This window comes from Manis javanica, chromosome 14 (assembly GCF_040802235.1).
Source record: "Manis javanica isolate MJ-LG chromosome 14, MJ_LKY, whole genome shotgun sequence".
In the NCBI taxonomy this organism is placed as follows: Eukaryota; Metazoa; Chordata; class Mammalia; order Pholidota; family Manidae; genus Manis; species Manis javanica.
The window spans coordinates 73691904-73719050 of NC_133169.1; the positions used below are offsets into that span (position 1 = coordinate 73691904).

The 27147-nt window shown below is 35.0% G+C and overlaps 1 protein-coding gene across 12 annotated transcripts in view; it reads right to left on the reverse strand.

The window, feature by feature from the left end:
* The window catches only part of DMXL1 (Dmx like 1), a 166860-nt gene that overhangs the window by 67926 nt on the left and 71787 nt on the right, over positions 1-27147 (reverse strand). For 6 of the 12 annotated variants that reach the window (XM_073221581.1, XM_073221580.1, XM_073221588.1 and 3 more), the window contains exons 19-27: positions 25100-25255; positions 17883-18052; positions 17251-17348; positions 10209-10374; positions 9148-9409; positions 5627-6720; positions 4999-5190; positions 2211-2287; positions 122-249 (exon numbers count right to left, since the gene is read on the reverse strand). In XM_073221581.1, coding sequence (XP_073077682.1) covers positions 122-249; positions 2211-2287; positions 4999-5190; positions 5627-6720; positions 9148-9409; positions 10209-10374; positions 17251-17348; positions 17883-18052; positions 25100-25255 — 2343 coding nt within the window. The remainder of the gene's footprint in view (positions 1-121; positions 250-2210; positions 2288-4998; positions 5191-5626; positions 6721-9147; positions 9410-10208; positions 10375-17250; positions 17349-17882; positions 18053-25099; positions 25256-27147) is intronic. The other 6 variants (XM_073221583.1, XM_073221586.1, XM_073221582.1 and 3 more) reach the window with 1 other exon arrangement.

Sequence of the window (27147 nt, forward strand, 5' to 3'; positions counted from 1 at the left end):
TCTAAAAATACTTAACAATGATTAGCATTCAGCAAAACCAAACCAAACCTACTTTTCCCTCATCTGATTAAATTCCAACAAGGCTAAGAAAAAAAATCACACGTATATAAATTATTTATACCTGGCCATTGAGCTGGTGATGTATTGGGAGTTATTGCTTCATCTAAGCTTCCTGTTTTCAAAGAATGTCGATGGGGAAGCAGTACTGTCTGATAAACCATTCCTGTAAATTGATTTGTCTGAAATGAACTAAGAGAAGAAAACGTTTAAATAAAAATAACCTACAATGACCTACAGTAATAGTAATGTAAGAAAGCAACAGCAACAACATACGTGTGATATGTTTTAAGTACATTTTAGTGGAAGACAATACATACATGAGAAAACTAAATCACTACTGATCTAACTAGTAGCAAGCTTATGTATCAAACTTTAAAACAAGGTTATCTACTTGAAAAAAGTCAATTTTGGTTCAGTTTTGTATATAATGTCTAGTCTACCCCACATTAGGGTAGCTTACCTCAGGTATATGCACCAAAAGAAAAATAGGCTTATAATGAAAAACATGGTTTTCATCCCCATGAAATTTAGTCTGATGGGACAGACACAAATAATTTAATCATACTCTTTTTAAAGACAAAATGTATACATACAGTGCTATGAAAGCTAAAAGAAGGAACATTTCACACAATTTGGGAATTCAGGGTAAACTCCAGTAAATGGCACTTTAACCTAAAACTAAGTAAGCAGATGAATGAATAAAGTAACCTGCAGTTTGACAAAGTCTGACAGAAAATGGTACAAGTTTTTATTAAATCCTGTCATAAATTCCTGTATCATATGTTAAATAAATGAATATAATATTTACATATAGTACATTTACTGATTTAGATCTGGTCTAACTGGCAAATCTTATTAGTCATTACATTTTTATGTATTTATAAATAGTTTCTCTTGCTTTACTTTTCATTTTCAGAATGGCAGAGTAACAAAAAATTCCCCCCTCTACAATAAGCCTATGGAAATATGATGATTAAAATACACTGATACAAATAAAGCCACACTCAATAACAAAAAAGTGAACTGCTGGAGGCTCAGGGACAAACAAATCAAGCTGAAGCTACCTTGGGAGCACATAACCAGAGTAGCAGGCTGAGGCTACCCATGGAAGAAGTCCAACACATGAGATAAACAGATAATCGAAAATCAACACCAAGGGAGGCTGACATGATGCAAGAGACAACAAACTCAGTGAACGACCTGTACCCAAGGGGGCACATTTATCAGAACTTTAAGAAAGTGGTTTATACTTAGAGAGGTTAAAAAAAGAAATAAAGGCAATAACTTACAAAAATAAAAGTGGCTAATAGAATCAACGAAAGATCTTAAAAAATGAAAAATGGAATTTCTAGAACACAAACTCAGATAGGCTAAATAAAAGACAGGACATTTCTGAAGAACAAATTCATGTCTGGAAAATGAAGCTAGGATTTCTCCTGAAGTAAAGCAAACAGAAATAATGAAAAGGAACATATGAGAGGGAAGCTAAAAGAAAAATAGGAGGGACTCACAAGTTCTAGCATCTGTCTAACAGGAAAGAAAACAGAAGAGAGAAGACAAAATACTTGAAAAGATGAAGTCAGACTACCTCAAAGGACTGAAGAAAGATACAGAACAACCCAAGTGTTAAACAATATTTTGAGAAGTCCAGATAAATTACAGTGAAACCTCAGGACATAAAGAGAGAAATCATCAATATCAACTCTTCTGTAAAATTTTCTCAGTTCCAAGTCAGTCACTCCCTTCTCTGTGCTCCCTGAGCTTTTTATGACCTGTTAGACAGTACTTATCACATAAGCCTGATGCCATGTTACATATCATTTACCAGTTCACAGGTTTGTCTCTAACTAGATTGACCTTAAGGAAGGAGAACTTATCCTTAGTGCATATCACAAGGTCTGGCATTAGGCAATGATCAATAAAGGCTGCTAAATATGTTATATTGACAGGGATTTAGTTGAGATTCATTTACCATAAAGGCATAAGCTAAAAGTTCAAAGATAAAAAACCTACTCAACACTTCAGCAATATGCTTTTTGCATTATTTAAAGTAGACTCCTATACACAGACCTTCTAAAGCAAGAGCATATAAATCATGAAATCTTATCAGTTACAGCAAATATTCTTAAATTTTATAAAAAGATACTTACCTGTAGTTATGACTACCACAAAGGCACTGATAAATACAAGCTGAAAGTGAGGCTGCTAAAGTATGCATTACATATACCTGAGAAAGAAAACAAAATTACACTAGGTAATTTTAAAATTTAACTTTTCCCAAGATCTACTATAATCAGCATTTTTAAAAAGATGAAAAAACTACTTTGGCCTTTTAAATTATTTACTTCTTTTCCTTAACATTCCTTTCTACCTAGGGAGGACTCAACACAAATTAAAAATACTGAGGCCTTTGGAAGAAATGATAAAACACACACCTACTACCTATTTTCTATTTCAAGAACAAATGAGAGCAGATGTTAGCTATTCAGCAGTGCATGAGCCTTGTATTAAAAGCCAGCTCTCCAACACTCGACCTGCTTCTTCCTCAACCAAAGTATGAAGACACCTGGTCTGATTAATAACTGTTCACCTATGGACAGGTCATTGTGGAATATGCTACTATATATTCTAGTTACAGCAGACAACAATCTGAAAAGAGCAAAATTTTAGGGAAAGGAGAATGAAAGACAGCAATTGAAAGACAAACATTTATATTGAGGGAAAGAAGGCTCCAAACACAGCATGATAAGATATAACAGAAGTAGATTTGAGGAAGAAGCAGCTTAACCCAGCTAAAAAAGTAGACTAGAAAAGATTCTTGATCTAATGGTGAAGTATGGCAGTCTTATGTAGATAAAAACAGGGTGATAGATTAAAAACTATTACTATTTCTCCTTTAATTATTAATGACTTGTAGTATGAATTAAAATCAAGGATATCATCATATAAATGAAGACAGCAAAGATCACATACAGCAAACTAAAAAATAATCAGACTATTTTCCAGCTTCTCCAATCAAAAGTTGGAGTCTATTTCTCTATTTACTGAATCCTGTTTGGCCTTGTGATTTGCTTTGACCAAAAGGGCATAGCATAAGCAATACAAGTTCTGAACCTAGTCCTCAAAAGGCTTGCAAATTCTACTCTTGCTGCTCTTAAAATTTCTGTAACCACTACATGAAATTACCTAGGTATTATGGTTAATTTCACATGTCAACTTGACTGAGCCAAGGGGTGCCCAGACATTTGGTTGTGTCTGTTAGGGTGATTTTACATGAGATTCACATTTGAATTGGTGGACTAAGTAAAGCAGACTACCCTCTCTAATGTGAGTAGGTCTTATCCAATCAACTGAAGACCTGAATAAAACAGAGAGGCTGAGCATGAGGGAACTTTGCCTGGCTGCACTGAGCCGGGACACTGGTCTCTTCCAGCCTTCAAACTAGAACTGAAATGTCTGGGCTCTTCTTGGGACTCAAGTCTGCTGGCCTTTGAACTAGAACCTACAGTATTGGCTCTCCTGGTTCTCAGGCCTTTGGATTGGATCAGAACTACACAATTAGCTCTCCTGCATTCCTGGCTGGCTGACTGCAGATCTTGGGACTTCTCAGCCTCCATAATTATGTGAGCCAACTGCTTATAACAAAGCTTATATATACAAGTACACACACACACACACACACACACACGCATGCACGCACGGTCTGTTTCTCTAGGGAACCCAGAAAAAAATGCTACCGCTTCTGTTGGAGAAGACACATATGACCCAGACTCTCCTGTCAGCTGTGCAAGCAGTCTGCCAACCACCAGAAATGTTCATTCTAGATCACCTAGAATTCAGTGAACCTACCAGCTGACCAAAGACAAATTAAAGTGTCCAGAAATCAGATCAGCAGGCCCAAACCAGAAGAACTGAAGAGCTAACACCCAGGATCATTAGTAAAATAAGTGATGGCTATTTTAAGCTACGAATGTTTCAGAGTGGTTCTCAAGCAGCAAAAGCTAACTGATAACCAGGGATATGCTTATTACTAAAGTTAAATATGGGATAGAGTTTTCTACAATGAACACAATTTGAAGGGAATTAAACTCCTAACTGTATAATATGCAATGTAGCATATAGGCAAGCAGAAAATCAAACTGGTATGACATCACAGCCTGTGAAATGGGTGAGAACCAAACAGAGTATGAGCAGAAGAAAAGAGAGATTTTAATCAAATAGCAAAATTTGGTCATGCTTTAAAGGATTTCAGTATTTTTGGAGAGCAGAGATGAAATATGAAATGTGATATTAACAGTAAATAGAGTGATGATGAAAGGGACAATGATATGGTTCATGATATAACTATATGATTAGTTATACATCAGAATCACCTGAGGAACCTCTTAACAATATATATTCTTGGGACTCACTCTCACAGACTGTCAGTAAGTTTGAAGTGAACTTAATCAGTTGATTCTGCTGTAGCTGGTTCATAAATCCCTGACTAGCCTACAGGAATGACAGGAGCAAAATACTTCCCATTATCCTTAAAATATGTAATAATTTAATGTTAACAAAGGAAAGCTTGACTTACACGTTAGTACTTTCACACAAAAATATTAAACTTTCTGCCTCTAAAAAACAATCATCTTTTTTGCTGAGTGTACTGCTGAAGGAATTATTCATATATCTGCATACACACCTATTACTCTTATCTTAATAAAGTGGCTAAATAAGACTAAATATTGAAGTACCTTATTGGGCATATTAACACAAATACAATGAGTCTGACTTACAAACAGAAGTTTTCTTTGAACAAAATCAATATAAATTGATTGGTAATGTAACAATCCCTGTGCATAGTGTGACACTTAAAATTGTCTCTAAAAAGTCTTAACACTTTTCTTTTGACTTTATCACAAAGGTAATTTAAAAAACGAAACCAAGCATACTTACTTTATTGCTCTGGATATCAGGATGGGGTGGTGAGTCAAAGTTTATTATGGCATGGAGAATATCATGTGTTAGATTACTAAGGTGCAATAATGGATTGGCAACTACTGTTTTGGCACTGGCTGTACAGGCAAAGAGGAGAGGTACTGAGGTTTGCTCTGACAGAGGGGTAGGAAATACTGGTTCTGACGTTTCCTTAAAAACAAAGGACAACAATGGTTAACCAACTATTTATAGTTGTAATCTATTACTTAAGTAATTCAGGGTTCTCTTTGAAAAATGTCAAAAGCATCACAGAAACTTTCACAAAGTCAGAAGGGATGTGATGAGGTCAACATTCCACTAATTATACTGAAAATAATGGGACAATGCCTTCCTATCATAAGTTCATCACCTCACAAGGCATTCCTCTAAGAATATAGATCATAAGGCCCAATACCCAATTGTCCTTACACAATATAAACAAATGAACACAACTCTACAAACTCATAATATGAAGCACCACACAAAAAGAACCATTCCTTAAAGCAACCATAACAAAGAACAATTTTAAAATTTAAAAACAAAAAGAACACTATCAAAAACTTTTTCACACGTACTGTTTTGACTGGCTATCACATAACTTACATACCTGCTGAGATTCTTTTAAAAGCAAAATCAATTCCATTCTCACAGATGCAAGACCCCCACCATGGGATCCATGTAGTATGCAATAACTAAGGAACATCCTCAAGAGTGACTGATATTTCAAAAGCCACTGTCTTTTTTCCTGAAAATTTTCTCTTAGTTGCTTCACTTTTGTTTGACGAAGCAAATCTTCAGCATCTTCACTTAATTCAAATTCATCTCCATTTTTGCCAATTGCAGACTGTAATTTTTCAGCATCTGAACAGTAGTCACAAGTCATCTGAAGAGCTACCACCTCTTTTTCAAGCCAGTGGTACAGTTGGTAACGCAATTTTCCACCATCTATTTCATAGCCAGTAGATAAAGTACGAAGTTCTACTGTGAGAATCTTTAAACATGCTCTGAATTTTAACTGAACTGCAATTATATCTTCTGAGGGACTTAAAATGTCCTTTTCATCTAATGTGCTGAAAGATTCTGTGTAATTAGAACTTGTTTCATCAATTTTTTTTCCTTTCTTTCTCTGTGAAGGTTTTAGTTCTTTCATTGAAATAGGGAGATCCTTATTTTCTTCATCACTGTCACTATCCCATTTTAATTCTAAAGAGTCATCCTGAAATACGACACTTGGTTGGCTCCAGTCAAAAGAAAGAGTGGAGTTTGACTGCTTCTCTGAGGAACCCTCTGAAGAAGATCCAAAACCATTCATCAGGGATTGTGACCAATCAATAGCAGAAGATTTATCTTCTCTTGCATCCAATTTTAATGGAGAAGAAGGGGAACAGACTTTACTAGTATCCAGAAAACTAGATGTCCTACAAAAAGGTTTTGTTTTTTTGATGACTTTTGGCATCTTTGATAATACTTCCAAAGCCAACATGGGGCAGCCAGCTTTTAAATGAGCACTGGCAGTAGTAAAAAATAATCTTCTTTCACTTAAACTAATTGTTCCTGCCAGTCCACTTTTTCCTGTTATACTCATGTGTGTGGAAAATGCATCAGATGATCCAAAATGACGTCTCAGCAAAAGCGGATGTGTTCTTAGATAATTGTAGAAATTAAAAACCGCAGGATTACACACTGACATCATAACTTCATCTGAAAATAAATTCATTTTATGAGCCAGGAAAAGTTTCTCAACAGTTGTATTGTAGTTCTTTATCTCTACTATGGAACCTTTATCTACCACGGTCTTTTGACAAAATTCTGTTAACAGACCTCACTAACACACAGCAATGAACAAACAAGAACACATTTGTAATCAAAGTGTTTTAACATAATAGAAAAAGTTTATGCTGATTTCACACCTGTTCAGATAACCTAAGATAATTTAAAGCATCCACTTACACACACTTACTTATTTTTTCCTACTTCCTTCGACACTCCTTCTCAGTCAGCTTTGCTAGAACTCCCTCATCTTTACCTTGGAATGTTGAGTGTCCTAGAATTCAGTAACTGACTTCTTTTCTATCTATACTCACTGGGTGAACTCTTATATTCCCATGGCTTTAAATACCATCTAGAGGATGATAACTTGCACATCTCAATTTCCAGCTCTACTATCCCCCTGGAAATCTAGACTACCAGATCCAAAAGCTTCTATTACATTTCCATTTCCAGGGCCTCAAGGCCTTTTTATTTAGTGCCATAAGTCAATGCTAATCAATCACTCATTTCAATTAGGTCTCTGCTCAAACATCACCATATTAGAGAAGTCTTCTATATCTAAAACAACACTCCCCAGAATCTGCTCCTGGTCTTCCCGGTATCATTTATCTATTGTTCAAGCTAAAAACTCAGGAATTATCCTTGACTTATTCCCTTCACTTTCCACATTCAATTCAGTCTTATTTATACCCCAAATCCAACCACTCCTCTCTGGCTTCACTTCTATCATCTGGGTCCATGCCACTATAATCTTTTAAAATTTTCCTTTAGAACACAGGTTTAACTGGCTCTAAAAGTATGTGATTGTGTATTAATCTCAAATCAAAAATAGATTCTTCACATGAACATAAGTATGTAAAAAGTGACTGGAAATGGCCTTTTCTTTCCCCTTTCATTTCATAGAAGCTACTTTGGAAATCTTCAACTCAGATGGCTGGAGACTTGAACAACTGAGTAACATTGCTTTCTCCTAAGTCACAGTAAGTCATGTCGTACTTCCTGATTAAGCTATGTAAAAAGATATCAACTAGTATCTTTTCCAATTAGTAATCCAAATGATAAGACACTTACTCTACAAGTTACAAGAAACACCTCACTTCTACCTATGGGAAAATATTTGACAAGCATATCCCATCATTTCAATATGAATTTCTATAAAGAATTTTTTATACTAAGTATAAAAGTGTACAAAAAAGCTTATATATACAAGTACACACACACACACGGGGAAAATATTTGACAAGCATATCCCATCATTTCAGTATGAATTTCTATAAAGAATTTTTTATACTAAGTATAAAAGTGTACAACAAAGCTTATATATACAAGTACACACACACACACACACACACACACACACACGCGGACTAAAATAGTATGGCTTGTCTGTTGGAGGAGACACATACTTCTAAAAGACCTAAGTAGAACTCCAAAGGGTACATTTACACACACACTTACACACACACACGCACGCACGCACGCACGCACACAGAGTCTGTTTCTCTAGGGAACTCGGACTAAAATACTATGGCTTGTCTGTTGGAGGAGACACATACTTCTAAAAGACCTAAGTAGAACTACAAAGGGTACATTAAAAAATTCTATATTCAGATGAAAAGACCAGTGGCCTAAGGAACAGCTCACGAGGGGCACAAATCAAAAACTTCCCTTTGAATTTATAACAAGAAAATATCCTTTCAAGAAGAAAGCTTATGTTAACAATAAAATGGAATCATGGGGACTTCAGACCTCAACCAGTAATTTCTAAATTTTTAGCAGTGGCTCCTCCCTCCAAAAAAATGTTATAATTGTTGAAATTGATGAAAATACACTTTATATTATCTTGTTCTCTCTACTTGTATGTTTGAAATTTTCCATGATAAGTATTTTTAAAGAAAAAAAAAATTCTCTACTTATCACCATCCTGAGGTGAGTGTGATGTAAGTCCAGAACTTATTTAACTTAAAGAGTTTTAACCACATTACTTAAGTCAACTTTCTTTACACTGAATACATTTTTATTACAAAAATTATAAAACTAATACACTAGCTTGCACCTAAGATTAAACTGAGTTCATCAGTATTTTTTTCAAAATATTTATATTCAAATGTTGATAATATTTGTGTTCATTATATCAATTTCATAAAAATATAAACTCCAAAGTCTTTGTTTTTCCAAGGATTTATGTTTCTGGAAAGAAAAGTCAAAAAACAATACATAACTCTCTGTGTCCCCAACAAAACCATAAGGTCTTAGGCCATGTCTTCAACTAGCTTTCTATTACCCTTAGCATCCAACAGTATGTCCTGCACCCAGAATAAAACTCTTAGTCATTAACATCTTAGAAGTACAGCTTACCATCATCCTCTCTGATAGGTTGTTTTATTAATGTTTCCAGAGCACTACTGTAATCTTCCAAAATCCAATATGCCATACTCCGGAGAAAAGGATCATAATGCATATTTATGTGCAATGAATTGAATTCACTGACAGGAGAATCAATTCCCAAAATTTTTTTGCATAAAATAGATTTATATGTTGCAGATGTATCAAATTCAGACTCATAGAGTCTTGCTATTACAAGAGCCAATTGAATGTCATTCAATTTCTCAAGACATACCTTCAAGAAAAAGAGAAATTAATAAGCAGGGGCATTTTTGGCTTTAAGATAAATTCAACTGATTCACTAATAACTAGACCAACAGAAGGTTTTATCCATATCTGAAATTAGTGAACAAGGAGAGTAACAACATACACAACTTCCTTTAGCAGATATCCTTGAAAACATTTATATTAATATTTACAAATTTACCTTCTAAAACTAAATACGTATTTGCAAAAAGAATTAGTCCAATGAGGAAATATTAAATAATTTATAAAAGCATCAATCCAAGTGACATATTTTGTTTTATTCTTGAATTTTTACTCTTTTCCACCCACCTCAGCAGACTATAGTGTTTCCATATTAAAAAGCTGCTCTGAATTCTTTTATGACACTGAGAAAAAGGTAGTTTGAGATAGAAATATTATATCTTAAATATTTTACTTTTAGAGAGATTTACTAAGAAATAATGTTAAAAATTTGTTCAGGTTCATCAACAAAGAGAGAAATAAATAAAGGTTCAAGTATGTTCAAACTGATAGGACAAACTATTTTTTAACCTGTTCGTAAGTATTCTTAAGAGTCACATCAACTATGTATCTCTACCCATGAACATAACCTAATCTTGATTCTATATAAATACCACTTATGCTAAATGATAAAAATTTAAAAGTCATTATTCAATATTACCAGCTACTTTAGGTATTTAGTCTTACTCTACTATACTTAAGTTGCAATTAAAAAATAAAAATTTAAGACTTATCTAAAGAACTTAAAAAGGGTGACAATGTTTTTTTTTTTAAGTCTCATTTATTACCTCAATTGCATCTCTGAGGCAACCAGCTAAAAGGAAAAATGCCGCAGAATGTTCAAATCTTTGTTTGCCTAACAAAGAAAAAGCATTCTTTAAGGCTGCTTTACGCCATCTATCATCCTCAAAATTGTGACCAAAAAACTGTGTCATCTTGGTATCTTTTTGGGATCTATAAAGGAATAAAAAAGTATGAAAATTTTGGAACATTTTGTAGTGATTCTACATCAGAACCAATTTTATAAAGTCAGTCAGTTAAAAGACTCTAAGGAAACATTTGCTGGTTCATAAATAACTATATATATCTGCTTCTTTTCAGATCAAAAAGGATATGGTAAACATTACTTTTCCATGTAAATCTCAGAGACAAATGAAAAAATTTCATTCAAACTACAAAGAAAACTGCATTAGCAGCACTGTGAGAAATTACTTTTAAATCCACACAAAATATACATTTATATTAACTTCTCTGTTACATTACCATTTAAACCTCATCAGTCACCTTTAATCCTGCTGCCCACCTGAGAATGGATGACTTTGGTAGTCAAAATCTAAGCGCTCTGTCCAGACTCAAAACAAGTCTAAAAGATCTAGTCTTTTAGAAAACTGGTACCACAGTTTTGCCCTAAACACTGCTGTTTATATAAGTTCACCTGAAACTAAATCCAAAACAAATGAATTATTTTTCTTTAATTTTTAATTGAACTATTGTTGACATATTAGTTTCAGGTATACAACATAGTAATTTGTTATATACATTATGAAATGTACATCATGAAAAGTGTGTAGTTACCCTTAGTCACCACACCAAGTTACTAAAATATTGATTATACTCCCTATGCTGCAGTTTTTATTCTCATGCTTCATTTTATAACTGAACATTTGTAGCTCTTAATCCCCTTCCTCTAGCTCCCTAACCCCACCTCTGGCAACCACCAGATTGTCCTCTGTATTTATGGGTCTGTCTCTGTTTTGTGTGTTCATTTATTTTGTTTTTCAGATACCATATATGTGAAATCACAGGATATTTGTCTTATCTGTCTGAATACCCTCTAGGTCAATCCATGTTTTTGCAAATGGCTAGATTTTATTCTTCTTATGGCTGAGTAATATTCCATTTTATGTATGTACCACATCACCTTCATCCATCCATCTATTGATGGACACTTAGGCTACTTCCATTAACTAGCTATTGTAAATAATGCTGCAATAAACACAGGGGTTCATATATCTTTTTGAATTTGTGATTTTCTTTTTTTTCAGGTGAATTCCCAGAAGTGGAATTGCTGGATGATACGGTATTTCTATTTTTAGTTTTTTGAGAGAAACCTCCACACTACTTTCCATATTGGTTGTACCAATTTGCAATCATATTAGCTGTGCACGAGTGTTCCTTTCTTCCATATTCTGGCCGACACTTGTTATTTCTTGGATATTAGCCATTCTGACTAGTGTGAGGTGGTATCTCATTGTGGTTTTGATTTGCATTTCCACAATGATTGGCGATGTTGAGCATCCTTTGATGTGTCTGTTGGCCATGTGAATGTCTTCTTTGGAAAAATGTCAGTTCAAGTCCTCTGCCCCCTTTTTAAATTGGATTATTTGGTTTCTTGGTGTTGGGCTGTATTAAGTTCTTCTTATTAAAATTTTCTATAATCAGTCCTTAGCATATATATCATTTAGAATTATCTTCTTCCATTCAGTAAGATGCCTTTTCATTTTGTTCATGGTTTCCCCTCAGTGTACAGAAGTTTTTAAGTTTGATGTTGTTCTACTATTTATTTTTGCTTTTGTTTTGTTTGTCTGTGGAGACATATCCAAAAAATTTGCTTTAGCCAATATATGAGTTTATCACTTATGTTTTTCTTTTAGGGGTTTATGGTTTCAGGTCTTATATTTAGGTCTTTGGTCCATTTTGAATTTATTTTCATGTAAGGTATTAATATATTAATCAACTTTTCATTCTTTGGAATGTAGCTGTCCAGTTTTCACAACACCACTTATTGGAAACTGTCCTTTCCTCATTGAATGTTCTTGCCCTTTTTGTTATAGATTAATTGATCCCTATATAAGCATTGGTTAACTTGGGGGCTCTCTATTCTGTTCCATTGACCTATGTGTCTCTTTTTGTGGTAGTACCATACTGTTTTGATTATGATCATTTTGTAGAACAGGCTGAAATCAGGGAGTGTGATACCCCCAGATTTGTTCTTCTTACAAGATTGCTTTGACTATTCAAGGTTTTCTGTGGTTCCATACAAATTTTGGGATTGTTTGCTCTAGGTCCACAAAGAATGCCACTGCAGTTTTTATAGAAATTGCACTGAATCTATAGATCGCTTTGTGTAGTATGGTTATTTTAACATTAATTCTTTCAGTCCATAAGCACAGTGTAGCTTTCCATTTATTTGTGTCATTCTTCAGTTTCTTTCATCAGTGTTTTATACTTTTTCAGAGTACATATCTTCTACCTCCTTGGTTTATTCCTATGTAGTTTTTCTGATGATACTGTAAATGGAATTGTTTTCTTAATTTCTCTTTTGCTAATTCATTATTTGCATATAGAAATGCAAGAGATTTCTGTATATTGATTTTGTATCCTCAACTTTACCGCATTCATTTAGTAGTTCTAATAGTTTTTTCATAGTTTTTAGGGTTTTTCTACAGATAGTATTCATGTCCTTTACAAACAATGACAGTGTCATGTCTACCTTACTAATAATTTGTATGGTTTTATATCTTTTTCTTGTCTGATTGCTATAGCTAGGACTTCCAGCATTGTGTTGAATAAAAGTGGTGTGAATGGACATCCTTGTTTCGGTCCTTAGAGAAAAAGCTTCTCACCACTGAGTATATCAGCTGCCAGTTTTCATATTATTTATTATGTCATATGTTCCCTATCTTCATTTTTATTATGAATGGATACTAATTCTGTCAAGTGCTTTTCTGCATCTATTAAAATGATCATATGATTTTTATGTTTCCTTTTGTTAATGTGGTGTACCATGTTGATATGCAGATCCCTGGAATAAATCCCATTTGCTCATGATAGTGAAGGACCTTTTAAGTGTATTTTTAAATTCAGTTTGCTTATATTTTATGAGCAATTTTATATCTATGTTCATTAGGGATTTTGGTCTGTAATTTTCTTTTTGCAGTGTCTTTGGTTTTGACATCAGGGTAATGCTGGCCTTGTAGAATGAGTTTGGAGGCCTTCTTGCCTCTTCTCATTTTTGGAATAGTTTGAGATGAATATACATTAACTCTTCTTTAAATGTTTGGTAGAATTCTCCAGTGAAGCCATCTGGTCTTGGACTTTTGTCTGTCAAGATATTTTTATTATTATTATAAATTTAATTTCCTTTCTAGTAATCAGTCTGTTATGATTTTCTATTTCTTTGGGCTTAATCTTGGAAGATTGTATGTTTCCAGGAATTTTCCATTTCTTCCAGGTTATCCAAGTTGTTAGCATATAAATTTTCATAGTAATCTTTTAATTTGTATTGAATATTATTGTCCTCTTTCATTTCTCATCTTATTTATTTGAGCCCTCTGTTTTTTGCTTCATGAGTCTGAATAAAGGTTTATCAATTTTGTTCATCTTTTCAAAGCAGCAGCTCTTAGTTTCATTGATCTTTTCTGTTATTTTTTTTAGTCTCTCTATCTGTTCTAATCTTCATTAAATAATTTCCGTCCTTCTACTAGCTTTGGGCTTTATTTGCTCTTTTTTCTCTAGTTCTTTAGGTATAAGATTAGATGGTTTATTTCAAAATCTCTAGTATTGCTATAAATTTCCCTCTTAAACAGGAGAGGTCCTCTACATCCCAAAGGTTTTGAACTACTGTGCTTCCATTTTCATTTGTCTCCAGATGTTTTCTGATTTCCTCATTGACCCACTGGTTGTTAAGTAGCATCTTCTTTAATCCCATGTTTTGGGGGGTGGGGGTTTTAAAACTTTTTTTTCCTTATAATTTATTCCCAGTTTCACAGCATTAAGGTTGGAAAAGATACTTGATATTATTTCAGTCTTCTTTAATTTATTAAGACTTTTGTGTGGCCTAATGTGACCTATTGTGGAGAAGACCTACTCTTGAGAAGAAATGTGTATCCTATTTTTAGATGGAATGTTCTGCATATGTCTTGTTAGTCCATGTGATCTAATGTGTCACATAAAGCCACTGTTTCCTTATTGATTTTTTATCTGAAATGATCTATCTATTAATGTAAGTAGGCTGATAACAATCCTCATACTATTATTATATTGCTGTCAATTTCTACCTTTCTGTTAATTTTTGCTTTATATATTTAGGTGCTCCTATGGTAGGTACATAGATATTTACAATTGCTATATCCTCTTGTTGGATTGATTCCTTTATCATTATGTAATCCCTCTGTCTCATTACAATCTTTGCTTTGAAATCTATTTTATCTGATATAAGTATTGCTAACCAGCTTTTTTTGCTTATATTTGCATGGAGTTTTTCCTTTCCTAATTTTCTTACTTCTAGTTATGGCCTTTTTCACTTAAAGAAGTACAACATTCCTTCTAAGGCTGGATTAGCAGTGATGAACTTATTTAAATAAGTGGTGATAAACTTATTTAACCTCTCTCCTTCAGTTCTGAACTATAACTTTGCCACATATTTTTGGTAGTAGGTTTTTTTCCTTTCAGCATTTTGAGTATTTCATGTCACCTCCTTCTTGCCTGCAAAGTTTCTGCTAAAAAATCAGCAGACAGCTTTATGGGCTTTCCCTTATACATAGCTGTTTGCTTTTCTGTTGCTGTTTTTAAGATTCTTTATCTTTAATTTCTGCCATTTTAATTATGTCTTGGTGTGGACCTTCTTGGGTTCATTTTGTTTGGGTCTCTCTGTGCTTCCTGGAACTGGATGTCTGTTTTCTTCCCTGGGTTACAGAAGTTAGCTATTATTTCTTCAAATAAGTTTTCTGCCCCTTTCTCTCTCTCTCTTCCTCCTGGGACTCCTACAATGTAAATGTTATGCTTGAAGTGGCTGTAGAGATCCCTTAAACTATCCCATTTTTTAAAAATTTTTCTTTTTGTTCAGCTTTGTTGCTTTCCACTACCATCTTCCAGATCACTGATCTGTTCTTCTGCATTCTCTAACCTGCTGCTGATTCTCGTAACTATATTTTTCATTTCAGTTATTGTATTCTTCAGCTTCCATTGGTTCTTTTCCTTCCCTTTTTTTTTTAAGTTCTAAGTTCACCCACTCTTCTCTCCAGTCACCATGTTATCTTTATGACTAATACTTTGAACTCTTATCACATAGATGCTTACACATCTATTTCTTTAAGCATTTTTTGATGTTTTGTCTTCTTCTTTCACTTGGAATATATTCCACTGTTTCCTCATTTTGTCTCTTTGTGTTTGTTTCTATGTATTAAATAGGTCAGCTACATTTCCTTGTCTTGAAAATGGTGGCCTTTTATAATAGGCATCCTGTGGTGCCCAGCATTGCAGTCCTCTTGGCTATCAGCTCCACAGGTGTTCCCTATAAGGACTACATTCAATATCCTTGTGGCTGGGCTCTGACGGCTGTGGGTGCACTAATGGACAGTATTTGCCCCCTGCACAGCTGGCTAAGGGGCTCAGCTATACCTACTACCAGTGTACTGGTGGGTGGGTCTAGCTTTACCCCTCTTCAGGACACAAGTTATTGTGAAGGGAGACTCAGTGTAGGCTGAGGCTACCTCCTGGGTGTGGTGGGGTGGGAGCTGCTTTCATGGGCCATGTCCCAGGATGGGCAGGGTGGGCAGGTTGGGTGAAGTGGGTTTTCAGAAGAATGCTGTGGCAAGGTGAGTGTAGCTAACTTGGTAGATTCAGAGTTTCAGAACTGGTTCCCACAAGTATCACGCCAGGTAGACTGAAAATAGCTCCTACTAAGCACTTCTGCTCTCAAAGAAAGCTCCTGTAGATACATGCCTCTCCAGCACACACCCTAAAATCAGTCCACAAATCTTCACATATATCCAGGCACTTTTCAAACTGCTGCTTCTGTGCTGGGTCTCAAACCATTTGATATAGCACACTAACTCTTTAAGAGCAGAGGCTCAGCTTCCTACACTCCTCCAGCTTTCCTAGAGCTAAACCCCACTGATTTTCAAAGCTCTCAGAGTTAAGCACTGCTCATTTTCAAAGTCAAATATTATGGAACCTCATCTTCCTGATGCAAGTCCCCAGGACTGAGGGCACCTGGTGTGGGGCTTGATACCCTGGCTCTTCCATGCCTTTTGTATTTGTGGTATTCCATCCATTTTTGTATTTTGTATTTACAGTACTCTGTCCATTTGTAGGTTGACATGCTGTGGCAGAGTTTGGATCTTGACCATGCCTCTGCCCCACCTATCATTCTTCATGTGGCCATCCCTTTACTCTTTAACTATGAAAGATCTGTTCTGCTAGTCTTTCAGTCATTTTCAGAGTAAGTTGTATTAGATGTAGTTGTTAGCTCAGTGTATCCATATGAGGAGGTCAACTCTGGATTCTCCTACTATCTTCCTCCCGCAGTCTTTTTTTCAATGCTGAACTATTTATGGTAATTATATTCACCAAATCTTGCTGAGGAGAAGTGAAAAAAAAATTCTAAGTGACCCTATCTCAAGAATGGGATATAAGGCTTCAGGAGATGGGCAGTTTGGAGGGTTAGTGTGGTCCATGAGCTCTTAATAGGGCAAGGATAGTTGCCTGTTGTAAACTCCAATTCATCTTTTTTCCCACAAGGAAATTTTGAGTTCCTGATTTAGATCTTTGTTCTACTGAAGCATCATAAGAACTTCTCAAAACACGCGAAAAAAAGGTTTTCTGGACTGATAAATGTGAAAACAAACTAAAGCAACCCTGTCAAGATTCCTTGACTCTGGAAAATACCTTGACTCTGCAAAATACCTCTATTTTCCCTATGAAATCTATCCTTAAATACAAAAGTAACTAAGAATCGATATGAATTACACTAACAAGAACAATGAATCTATACTTCATATTCCTCATAAAAAGTTTTTCATTTTAAAGTACAGTTTTCTCACCTACCTATATAATCCCCAAATCACAGCTTTCTTTTTCATTGCAAGGTAAAAAATGGCAGCATCTAAAGGATCATTCTTTCTATAAAAGGCTGCTTTGGCTACCTATAATTAGAAAATATTGGTCAAATTTCAAAGAAACTGTTTTTAAGTGAACAAATAATTTCCCTCATATGCAAGACTGCCACACATTACCTATTTAAATGTTCAATACATTTAAAAAATCTGTGTATGAATGAGTACATGTAAACGCACACACACAAACACACTATTTATGTAATAATTTCAAAAGTAATTTGTGGTGATGGTCTCCAAGAATACAGTGAAATGGAAACACAGGACTATACTTTTCATTACGAGCTTTTATGTACTATTTTATTTTTCTAAATGTGTGTGTGTATATGTAAAATCACATATATACTACTAAACAAATGGGTCAACTGGCAATTTAAGAATTAGAATACAGATTTTTAAAAATTGTATTAACATGTTATTTTTAAATATACTAACAATTACAAGTATTTTACTGCTTAAATTTAAAAAAAAAGAGTAACAGGAGAGGAAATATGGAATGTCATTTAAAGAAACATCTATACCACAAGATACTAATTAACTTTTATACCAAAATAAAACGCTTACCTTTTCTATGCATTTGCGTAAGATGCGGGTATTCCGGACCCACCACCCCACACCCATAGCTCTTAGTTCAGACCAAGTCGGATCATCTTTCTGCATTGCTGGCAACATGTTCAGCAATTCTTCTTCTGCTACTGAGTGAAATGCCCAAGCAAAATGACTAGTAGACAGGCCTAGAGAAATGTCAAAAGTAATGTTTATAAGAAATATAAACATGATTATATAGTGATTATCAGAAACATGTGTTTCATATTTGCAAAAAAAAAATGTCTGAACTTTATGTGAGATACACAGTTATAACAAAGTGTTTAGGGTTTGAGGAATGTTTTTTCTATTGCTTCTTGAAACAACTCTATCACTTCAATATTTCCTACAATGAGCATATATTTTCTATAATTTTTTTAAAAACATAAGAAAAATGCTTATGGCAAATGCCACTATACTAATATTTCTGTTCTCTATTTATTACTCATAATCTTTTCTTAGAAAATGAGAAACACTAAAGCATTATTCTACATGGATTCTTCCTCAAAGCTGATTCTCACTGTCATTTTGTCAACATTTCTTTTGTGGATATACTTCAATAGAATTTAAAAAGCACCAAGTACACAGGATAGCTTGGTGAACAGAACGTCCAGACTGCAATGACTCTGGAATCTGAATGTACACATTAAATTCCAGCTCCATCCCTAACTAATTATATAACTTTGGGAAATTTACTTAACTTTCTTGATCCCTCAATTTCCTCATTTACAAAATGTGAATAATCATAACATCCACCTTATTACATATTTTTTAGGATTAAAAGAAGTAATACTGTTAAAGCATTTAGAATAGTACTGTATCTGGCACATAATAACTATTATTAACCAATATCACTATATTAATAAGATACTTTTATATTTATACAGCATCATATACACCAGCAATTCTCTCAACCTACTGGCCTGCACATGTGGTGTTCATTGTTTGGCTTCTATTTTGCCTTTTTATACTACATTTTTGTTTAGTACTACTGAGTGCAGTAAATGAATAAGATGTGGTTTTGACATAAATGGACTCAAATTTTTAACCTAATCTGAAATGCCCATTATACTCAAATCTTTGGAAATAAAGAAATATTTTTTTAAAAACAAACACACAAAGACTGGACTAAAAGATGGTAGTGTGAGAGGTGAGACAGAGACCTCCCCCTAAAAGCACATATAATATGAAAGTATAATTAATATAACTAATCCTGAAAGAGCAACAGGAAAGAAGGCTGCGCCAGACTGCATATACCTGGAGGAAAGAACAGACCTCATGGAACAGGGTAACATACCAAAGCCGTGACCTGGCATGACGAGGCCCTTTTCCCACCCCAGCCAACCAGTGGGAGGAAGAGAAATGGAGTGGGGAGGGAGTGGAGACCTGGAACTGATGAACACCTAGCCATGGATATCTGCTCTGGGAGCAGGAACTGACATTGCATGGTGCTCAGTGGGGTTGGAAAGCTAAGTCAGGCGGAATACCTGGAGAGACTGAGATTCCAACACAAGAGACCCAAGGAAGACTACACCAAGATGTATAAAAATTAAAATGGCAAAGATCAAAGATAAGGACAGACTATTAAAAACAGCCAGAGAGAGAAAAAAGATCACATACAAAGGAAAACCCATCAGGTTATCATCAGATTTCTCAGCAGAAACATTACAGGCCAGAAGAGAGTGGCATGATATATTTAATGCAATGAAGCAGAAGGGCCTCAAACCAATAATACTCTTATCAGACAAGATTATCATTTAAATTTGAGGGAGGGATTAAATTATTTCCAGGTAAGCAATAGCTGAGAGAATTTACCTCACACAAACCATCTCTACAGCGTATTCTAGAGGGACTGCTATAGATGGAAGTGTTCTTAAGGTTTAATAGCTGTCACCAGAGGTAATAAAACCACAGTAAATAAGGTAGAACGCTTAATCACAAAGCAAATGCAAAACTATATCAGCTACCCTCAAGGTCAGTCAAGGGATAGACAAAGAATACAGAATATGATACTTAATATATATAGAATGCAAAAGGAAGAAAAAAGAGGCGGAAAAAAAAGAACCTTTAGATTGTGTTTGTAATAGCATACTAAGTGAGTTAATTTAGACTCTTAAGAGAGTAAGGAAGTTACCCTTGAACCTTTCATAACCACGAATCCAAAGCCTGAAATGGCAATAAGTACATACTTATTGATAATCACCCTAAATGTAAATGGTGTGAATGCATCAATCAAAAGATATAGAGTCAGTGAATGGATAAAAAAACAAGACCCAACTATATGCTGCCCGCAAGAGACTCACTTCAAACCCAAAGACATACACAGACTAAAAGTGAAGGGATAGAAAAAGGTATTTCATGCAACTAATAGGGAGAAAAACACAGGTGTTGCAGGACTTGTACCAGACAAAATAGATTTTCAAACAAAGAAAGTCATAAGAGACAAAGAAGGACTTCACATCATGATAAAGGGGTCAATCCAATGAGAGGATATAACTATTATAAATATCTATTCACTGAACACATGAGCACCTACATATGTGAAACAAATACTAACAGAATTAAAAGGGGAAATAGAATGCAATGCATTCATTCTAGGAAACTTCAACACACCACTCACTCCAAAGGACAGAACAAGCAGACAAAATATAAGGAGAAAGAGGCACTGAACAACACATTAGAACAGATGGAACAGATATCTACAGAACACTCCACCCAAAAGCAGCAGAATACACATTCTTCTCAAGTGCACATGGAACATTTTCAAGAACAGATCATATGCTAGGCCACAAAAAGAGCCTCAGTAAATTCAAAAAGACTGAAATTGTACCAACAAGCTACTCAGACCAGAAAGGTATGAAATCAGAAAGAAATTACGCAAAGAAAATGAAAAAGACCACAAACAAATGGAGGCTTAACAACAAGCTCCTAATTAACCAATGGAACAATGACCAAATAAAAACAGAGATCAAGCAATATATGGAGACAAATGACAACAATAATTCAACACCACAAAATACGGGGGATGCAGCAAAGGCCTTGCTAAGAGGGAAGTATATTGGAATACAGGCCTACCTCCAGAAAGAAGAACAATCCCATATGAACAGTCTAAACTCACAATTAACAAAATTAGAAAAAGACGAACAAATGAGGCTGAAAGTCAGTAGGAGGGACAAAAGAAATATTACAACATAAATAAATAAAATTGAAAACAATAAAACAATGGTAAGAATAAATGAAAGCAGGAGATGGTTCTTCGAGAAAATAAACAAAATAGATAAACCCTTAGCCAGAAGTATCAAGAAAAAAAGAAAGTCTACACACATAAACAGAATCAAAAATGAGGAAGAAAAATCACTACAGACACCACAGAAATACAAAGAAATATTAGAGAATATTTTGAAAAATTATATGGTAACAAACAGAATAACCTTGAAAAAATGGACGAGTTTCTAGAAAAATACAACCTTCCAAGGCTGACCCAGGAAGAAACAGAAAATCTAAACAGACCAATTACTAGCAACGAAATTGAACTGGTAATCCAAACACTACCTAAGAACAAAACCCCTGGACCAGATATTTAGTGAATATCAAATATCCATTCTCCTTAACGTTTTCCAAGAAGTAGAAGAAGAGGGAATACTTCTAAACTCATTCTCTGAAGCCAGCATCACCCTAATACCAAAACCTGGCAAAGACACCACAAAAAAAAAAAAATTACAGACCAATACCCCTGATGAACATAGATGCAAAAATATTCAACAAAATATTAGCAAACTGAATTTAAAAATACATCAAAAAGATCATGATCAAGTAGGATTTATTCCAGGGATGCAAGGATGGTTCAAAATTAGAAAATCCATCAATATCATCCACCACATGAACAAAAAGAAGGATAAAAATCACATGATTATCCCCATAGATGCTATAAAAGCATTTGACAAAACATCCATTCATGATAAAAACTCTAAACAAAATGGGTATAGAGGGCAACTACCTCAACATAGTAAAGGCCATATATGACAAACCCAGAGACAACATCATACTTAACAGCAAGAAGCTGAAAGCCTTTCCTTTAAGACCAGGAAGAGAAAAGCAAAGGCAGCCAGATTGGTAAAGAAGAAGTCAAATGTCACTGTTTGTAGATGACATGATATTGTACATAAAAATCCCTAAAGAATTCACTCCAAAACTACTAGATCTAATATCTGAATTCAGCAAAGTTGCAGGATACAAAATTAATACACAGATATCTGTTGCACTAATGATGAACTAGCAGAAAGAGAAATCAGGAAAACAATTCCATTCATAATTGCCTCAAAAGAATAAAATACATAGGAATAAACCTAATGAAAGAAGTGAAAGACCTATACTCTGAAAACTACAGACACTCTTGAGAGAAATTAAAGAAGATACCAATAAATGGAAACACATCCCGTGCTCACGGATAGGAAGAATTAATATTGTCAATAAGGCCATCCTGCCTAAAGCAATTTATAGATTCAATGCAATACCTACAAAAATACCAACAGCATTCTTCAATGACTAGAGAAAATCATTCTAAAATTGATATGGAACCACAAAAGACTCAGAATAGCCAAAGCATTTCTGAGAAGGAAGAATAAAGCTGGGGGAATTAAGCTCCCTGCCTTCAAGCTCTTCTACAAAGTCATAGTAATCAGGATAATTTGGTACTGGCACAAGAACAGAACAATAGACCAATGGAACAGACTAGAGAGCCCAGATATAAACCCAACCATATATGGTCAATTAATATACGATAAAGTAGCCTTGGACATACAATGGGGAAATGACAGCCTCTTCAACAACTGGTATTGGCAAAACTGGACAGCTACATGCAAGAGAATGAAACTGGATTATTGTCTAACCCCATACACAAAAGTAAACCCAAAATGGATCAAAGACCTGAATGTAAGTCATGAAACCATGAAACTTTTAGAAGAAAACATAGGCAAAAATCTCCTGAATATAAACATGAGGAACTTTTTCCTCAATGCATCTTCTCAAACAAGGAAAACAAGAGCAAAAATGAACACGTAGTACTACATCAAACTAAAAAGGTTCTGTAAAGAAAGGATACCATCAACAGAACTAAAGGCATCCTACAGTATGCGAGAATATATTTGTAAACGACATACCTGACAAGGGTTTAACATCTGAAATACGTAAAGAACTCACATGCCTCAACACACAGAAAGCAAATAACCTGATTTAAAAATGGGTGGAGGATATGAACAGACAATTCTCCAAAGAAGAAATTCGGATGGCTAACAGGCACATGAAAAGATGCCCCACATCACTAATTATCAGAGAAATGCAAATAAAAACCACAATAAGATATCACCTCATACCAGTTAGGATGGCCAGTATCAAAAAGACTAAGAACAACAAATGCTCAGGAGGATGTGAAGAAGGGGGAACCCTCCTACACTGCTGGTGGGAACGTAAGCTAGTTCAACCATTGCTGAAAGCAATATGGAGGTTCCTCAAAAAACTAAAAATGGAAACACCTAGGAGTAAAAAATACTCCTAGGAATTTACCCAAAGAATATAATTTCTCAGATTCAGAAAGACATATGCACCCCTATGTTTATTGCAGCACTATTTACAGTAGTCAAGATATGGAAGCAACCTAAGTGTCCATAAGTAGATGAATGGATAAAGAAGATATGGTACATATACACAATGGAATACTATTCAGCCATAAGAAAGAAACAAATCCTACCATTTGCAACAAAATGGATGGAGCTGCAGGATATTATCTTCAGTGAAATAAGCCAGGTGGAGAAAGACAAGTACCAAATGATTTCCCTCATTTGTGGAGTAAAACAATGAAGCAAAACTGAAGGAACAAAACAGCAGCAGACTCACAGACTCCAAGGAGGGACTGGCAGTTACCAAAGGGGAGGGGTGGGGGAAGGCAGGGAGGGAGGGAGGGAGAAGGGGACTGAGGGGTATTACGATTGGCACACATAGTATGTGGGGGATCATGGGAAGACACTGTAACACAGAGGAGACAAGTAGTGACTATGGCATCTTACTACGCTGACAGGCAGTGACTGCAATGGGGCATGGGAGGGACACGATAACATGGGTGAATGTAGTGACCACATTGGTTTTTCATGTGAAACCTTCGTAAGTGTATATCAATAATACCTTACTTAAAAAAAGAGAAATACATTAAATTCACAAATATAATTTGAAATGTTTAAGGGAACTTAGCCATATTATAGAAGCTCCTTTAAAATTTGCTAGATTTATAAATGGACTTGTAGCTTAAGAAAAAATGTATAATATTTTAATAAATCAAGTATTAATCCTAAAAAGAAAGCACACAAAAAAACTATGCTATAAATGGACTATTATTCTGTATTATTTTTAGATCTCTATTGTCTCTCAAACAAGTTCAATAATTTTTCATAAATAATTAAAGAACTTGACTTAGAATTTCAAGCTTTCCTGTTTTAAAACTAAATGCAAAATGAAGGGAAGGAGGAAGCAGAAAGAAAAACAGATAGAAATGAAAAGAGAGCAAGAGAAAGAGACCACTAAGGAGAGGCTAGCTTGTGGAGTCCCAATAGCACTGTTTAAATCTATAGATCCAACAATGCTGGAAATCAGCATTTTTTAGCTTCTTGGGCATTGAGCCAATAAATATCCTGTCTTAAGTTACTTTAAACTTGGGTAAAGTATTTCTGTTACTTTGAGAGCCCTGGGTTAACAGTAAATAAGAGTATCTGAAATGTTATTAAACTAATATCTGAAATACACATTAATGTTAACAGTTTTGGGAGTCAGTGGATTTTTACTTCCTGTATTCTGTACTCTTTTTTAGTAAAACAATTAAAAATTGAGTATGTATTATTTCTACAACAAAAATTTTATCCAAATTTTTGGGGAAAAAACTGAATTAGATAAATGTCGAAAAGGAGGAGAAAAATATAAAGAAGGTATTAAAGAGAATGAAACAATTCTAACTAGCCTTTAATGTGTGATGCATTTGAAAACATAACTTCTTCATTAACGTTTTCCATTTACCAAAAATACTCCAGTATTTTATTCACAAAAATTTAAATGGAAATAAACATTTAAAAAAAAAATGAAGGAAACTTAGAATGCACCAAATTTGTCATCATTATATCTAGGCAAAAACAAACTTAAATGTTCTGATGCACCTCTTCTATTTGCCTTACTTCTCTTCAACAGTTTACTACCAAAATCACCTTGGTGAAGAAGTTGAGCTCGATAAACTGGCAGGGAAGTTGTAAGAAAAGTATGAAGTCGAACAGCCAAAAGAAATTTTAATCCACATTCATCAAGAGTTTCTCCACCTACAGAAAGAAAAAAATTTACTCATTTTTACTTGTAGAAAACCATTACTTTAGCACGACGCAAGCAAACGCTAATAATTCTGACAAGCAGTGTATGCTACAGCACCTAACACAGGGGCAAAACATTCTGAAATTGACAAGGGTTATAGGTTTAAATATTATTGAACATTTCTTTTTTCCATACAATTGTAAATTACAGACTACTTAAAAGTAGTAGAGTTAATATTGGTAAATCAAAGATCAACGCATGCTTTAAATATCCTTAATGTTGATCACTTAAAGGGTGTCAGATGATCAGCTATGGAGGTACTCTTTTCTGATAATATTCCTTTCTCTTAATTAAAAAAAAAAAAAAAGGCAGTTACTGTGTGCTGACCTCCAATGAGTTCTGCACAGTGGTATAGAGGGCATGTCAAAGTGTGGGCAAAGGGTCTGTTTGTTTCTATGCAGAAGATCAAGGCCTAGCTTGGATACCCAGAAAATGAACTAAGATACGATATGAGGAGGAGCTTCCGGCATCAGCACTCTCTGGAGGACTTGTGCCGGGGGATGATCATCAAAAAGCCTCCACGGGGATCCGGACGATGCTGCGGTTGTGGCTGCATCCAGCCCACCGTCTCCTGGACTTGCCATAAGAATGAGGAGGGAGATGTCTAGGCTGGCATGTGCATACAGTGAGACAACGAATTTGACCGGATCTGTACTGTTGGAACTCAACCAGGAGTTGGGAGGGGTGCAAGTTGTAGCACTCCAAAATCTCATGACTATAGACTATCTATGGTTAAAAGAACATATGGGATGTGAACAGATCCCAGAAATGGGTTGCTTTAATTTGTCTGATTTTTCTCAGACTGTTCAAGTACAGTTGGACAATATCCATCATATCATAGATAAATTTTCACAAATGCCTAGGGTGCCTAAATGGTTTTCTTGGCTTCACTGGAGATGGATGGTAATTATAGATTTGCTTTGTTTATGTCACCGTATTCCTATTATGTTAATATGTGTGTGCAAATTAGTTAGTAGTTTAAAACCTATACATACTTAAGGTACTATACAAGAAGATATGTCAAAGAAATAATCAATCCTCCCATGTTTCCTTCATATGCTACATCTATAGCTTTTCTTCTTCCTTCCTAATTACAACCCTTAAATAGAATTCGTGCCTCATATCGAATTTACCGAGTATCATAATTCCTCCAGGTGGTAAAGATACCTCGAGACAAGTGCTGGGCATAGAAGCCACAGGGCATAAATCTGCAAAGAAGTAAAAAGCTAACCTTTTCAAACAATATGGCTTCTCTCTCACTTACCAACTTTACATTTCCCTGTATGGCCCCGGAAGATGACTGGTTAGCCAGAGACGAGTAAGATTCCTCAAGGGAGGAACAACCTAAGACAGGCACAGTCGCAGGGGTCCATCAGGTGAGAATTTGGGGATCAACAGAGGTGAGGCTCAGAACCTCACCCCCCCTGCTTTGAGAGAAATCTTCTGCATCCGTGGATGTCTTGCTGCCCTTGTCTAGCCTGGATTAATACTTAGTCCATAGGCACACACCTGATCATCTGATCATCTACATTTGCCCTCTTACGGCACTAAACTATGTTTTCTACCTTTATCTTGCATCTACCTACCACTTCAGCATTTTATTAAAAATAAAAATAATAATAATAATAGGAGAAATGTGGGATCAACATATAAATCAAGTACAAAAATCAAACAAATATTCATATTTGACCTGATTGTTTACAGGTCATAATGCGTGATCAAAACCGAAAGTTTCTGTGATGAATGCCCTTGTACTGTTCACCATGTAAGAATTTATTCACTATGTAAGAATTCGTTCACCATGTAAGAACTTGTTCGTTATGCTTCAGAAGATTGGAGACTG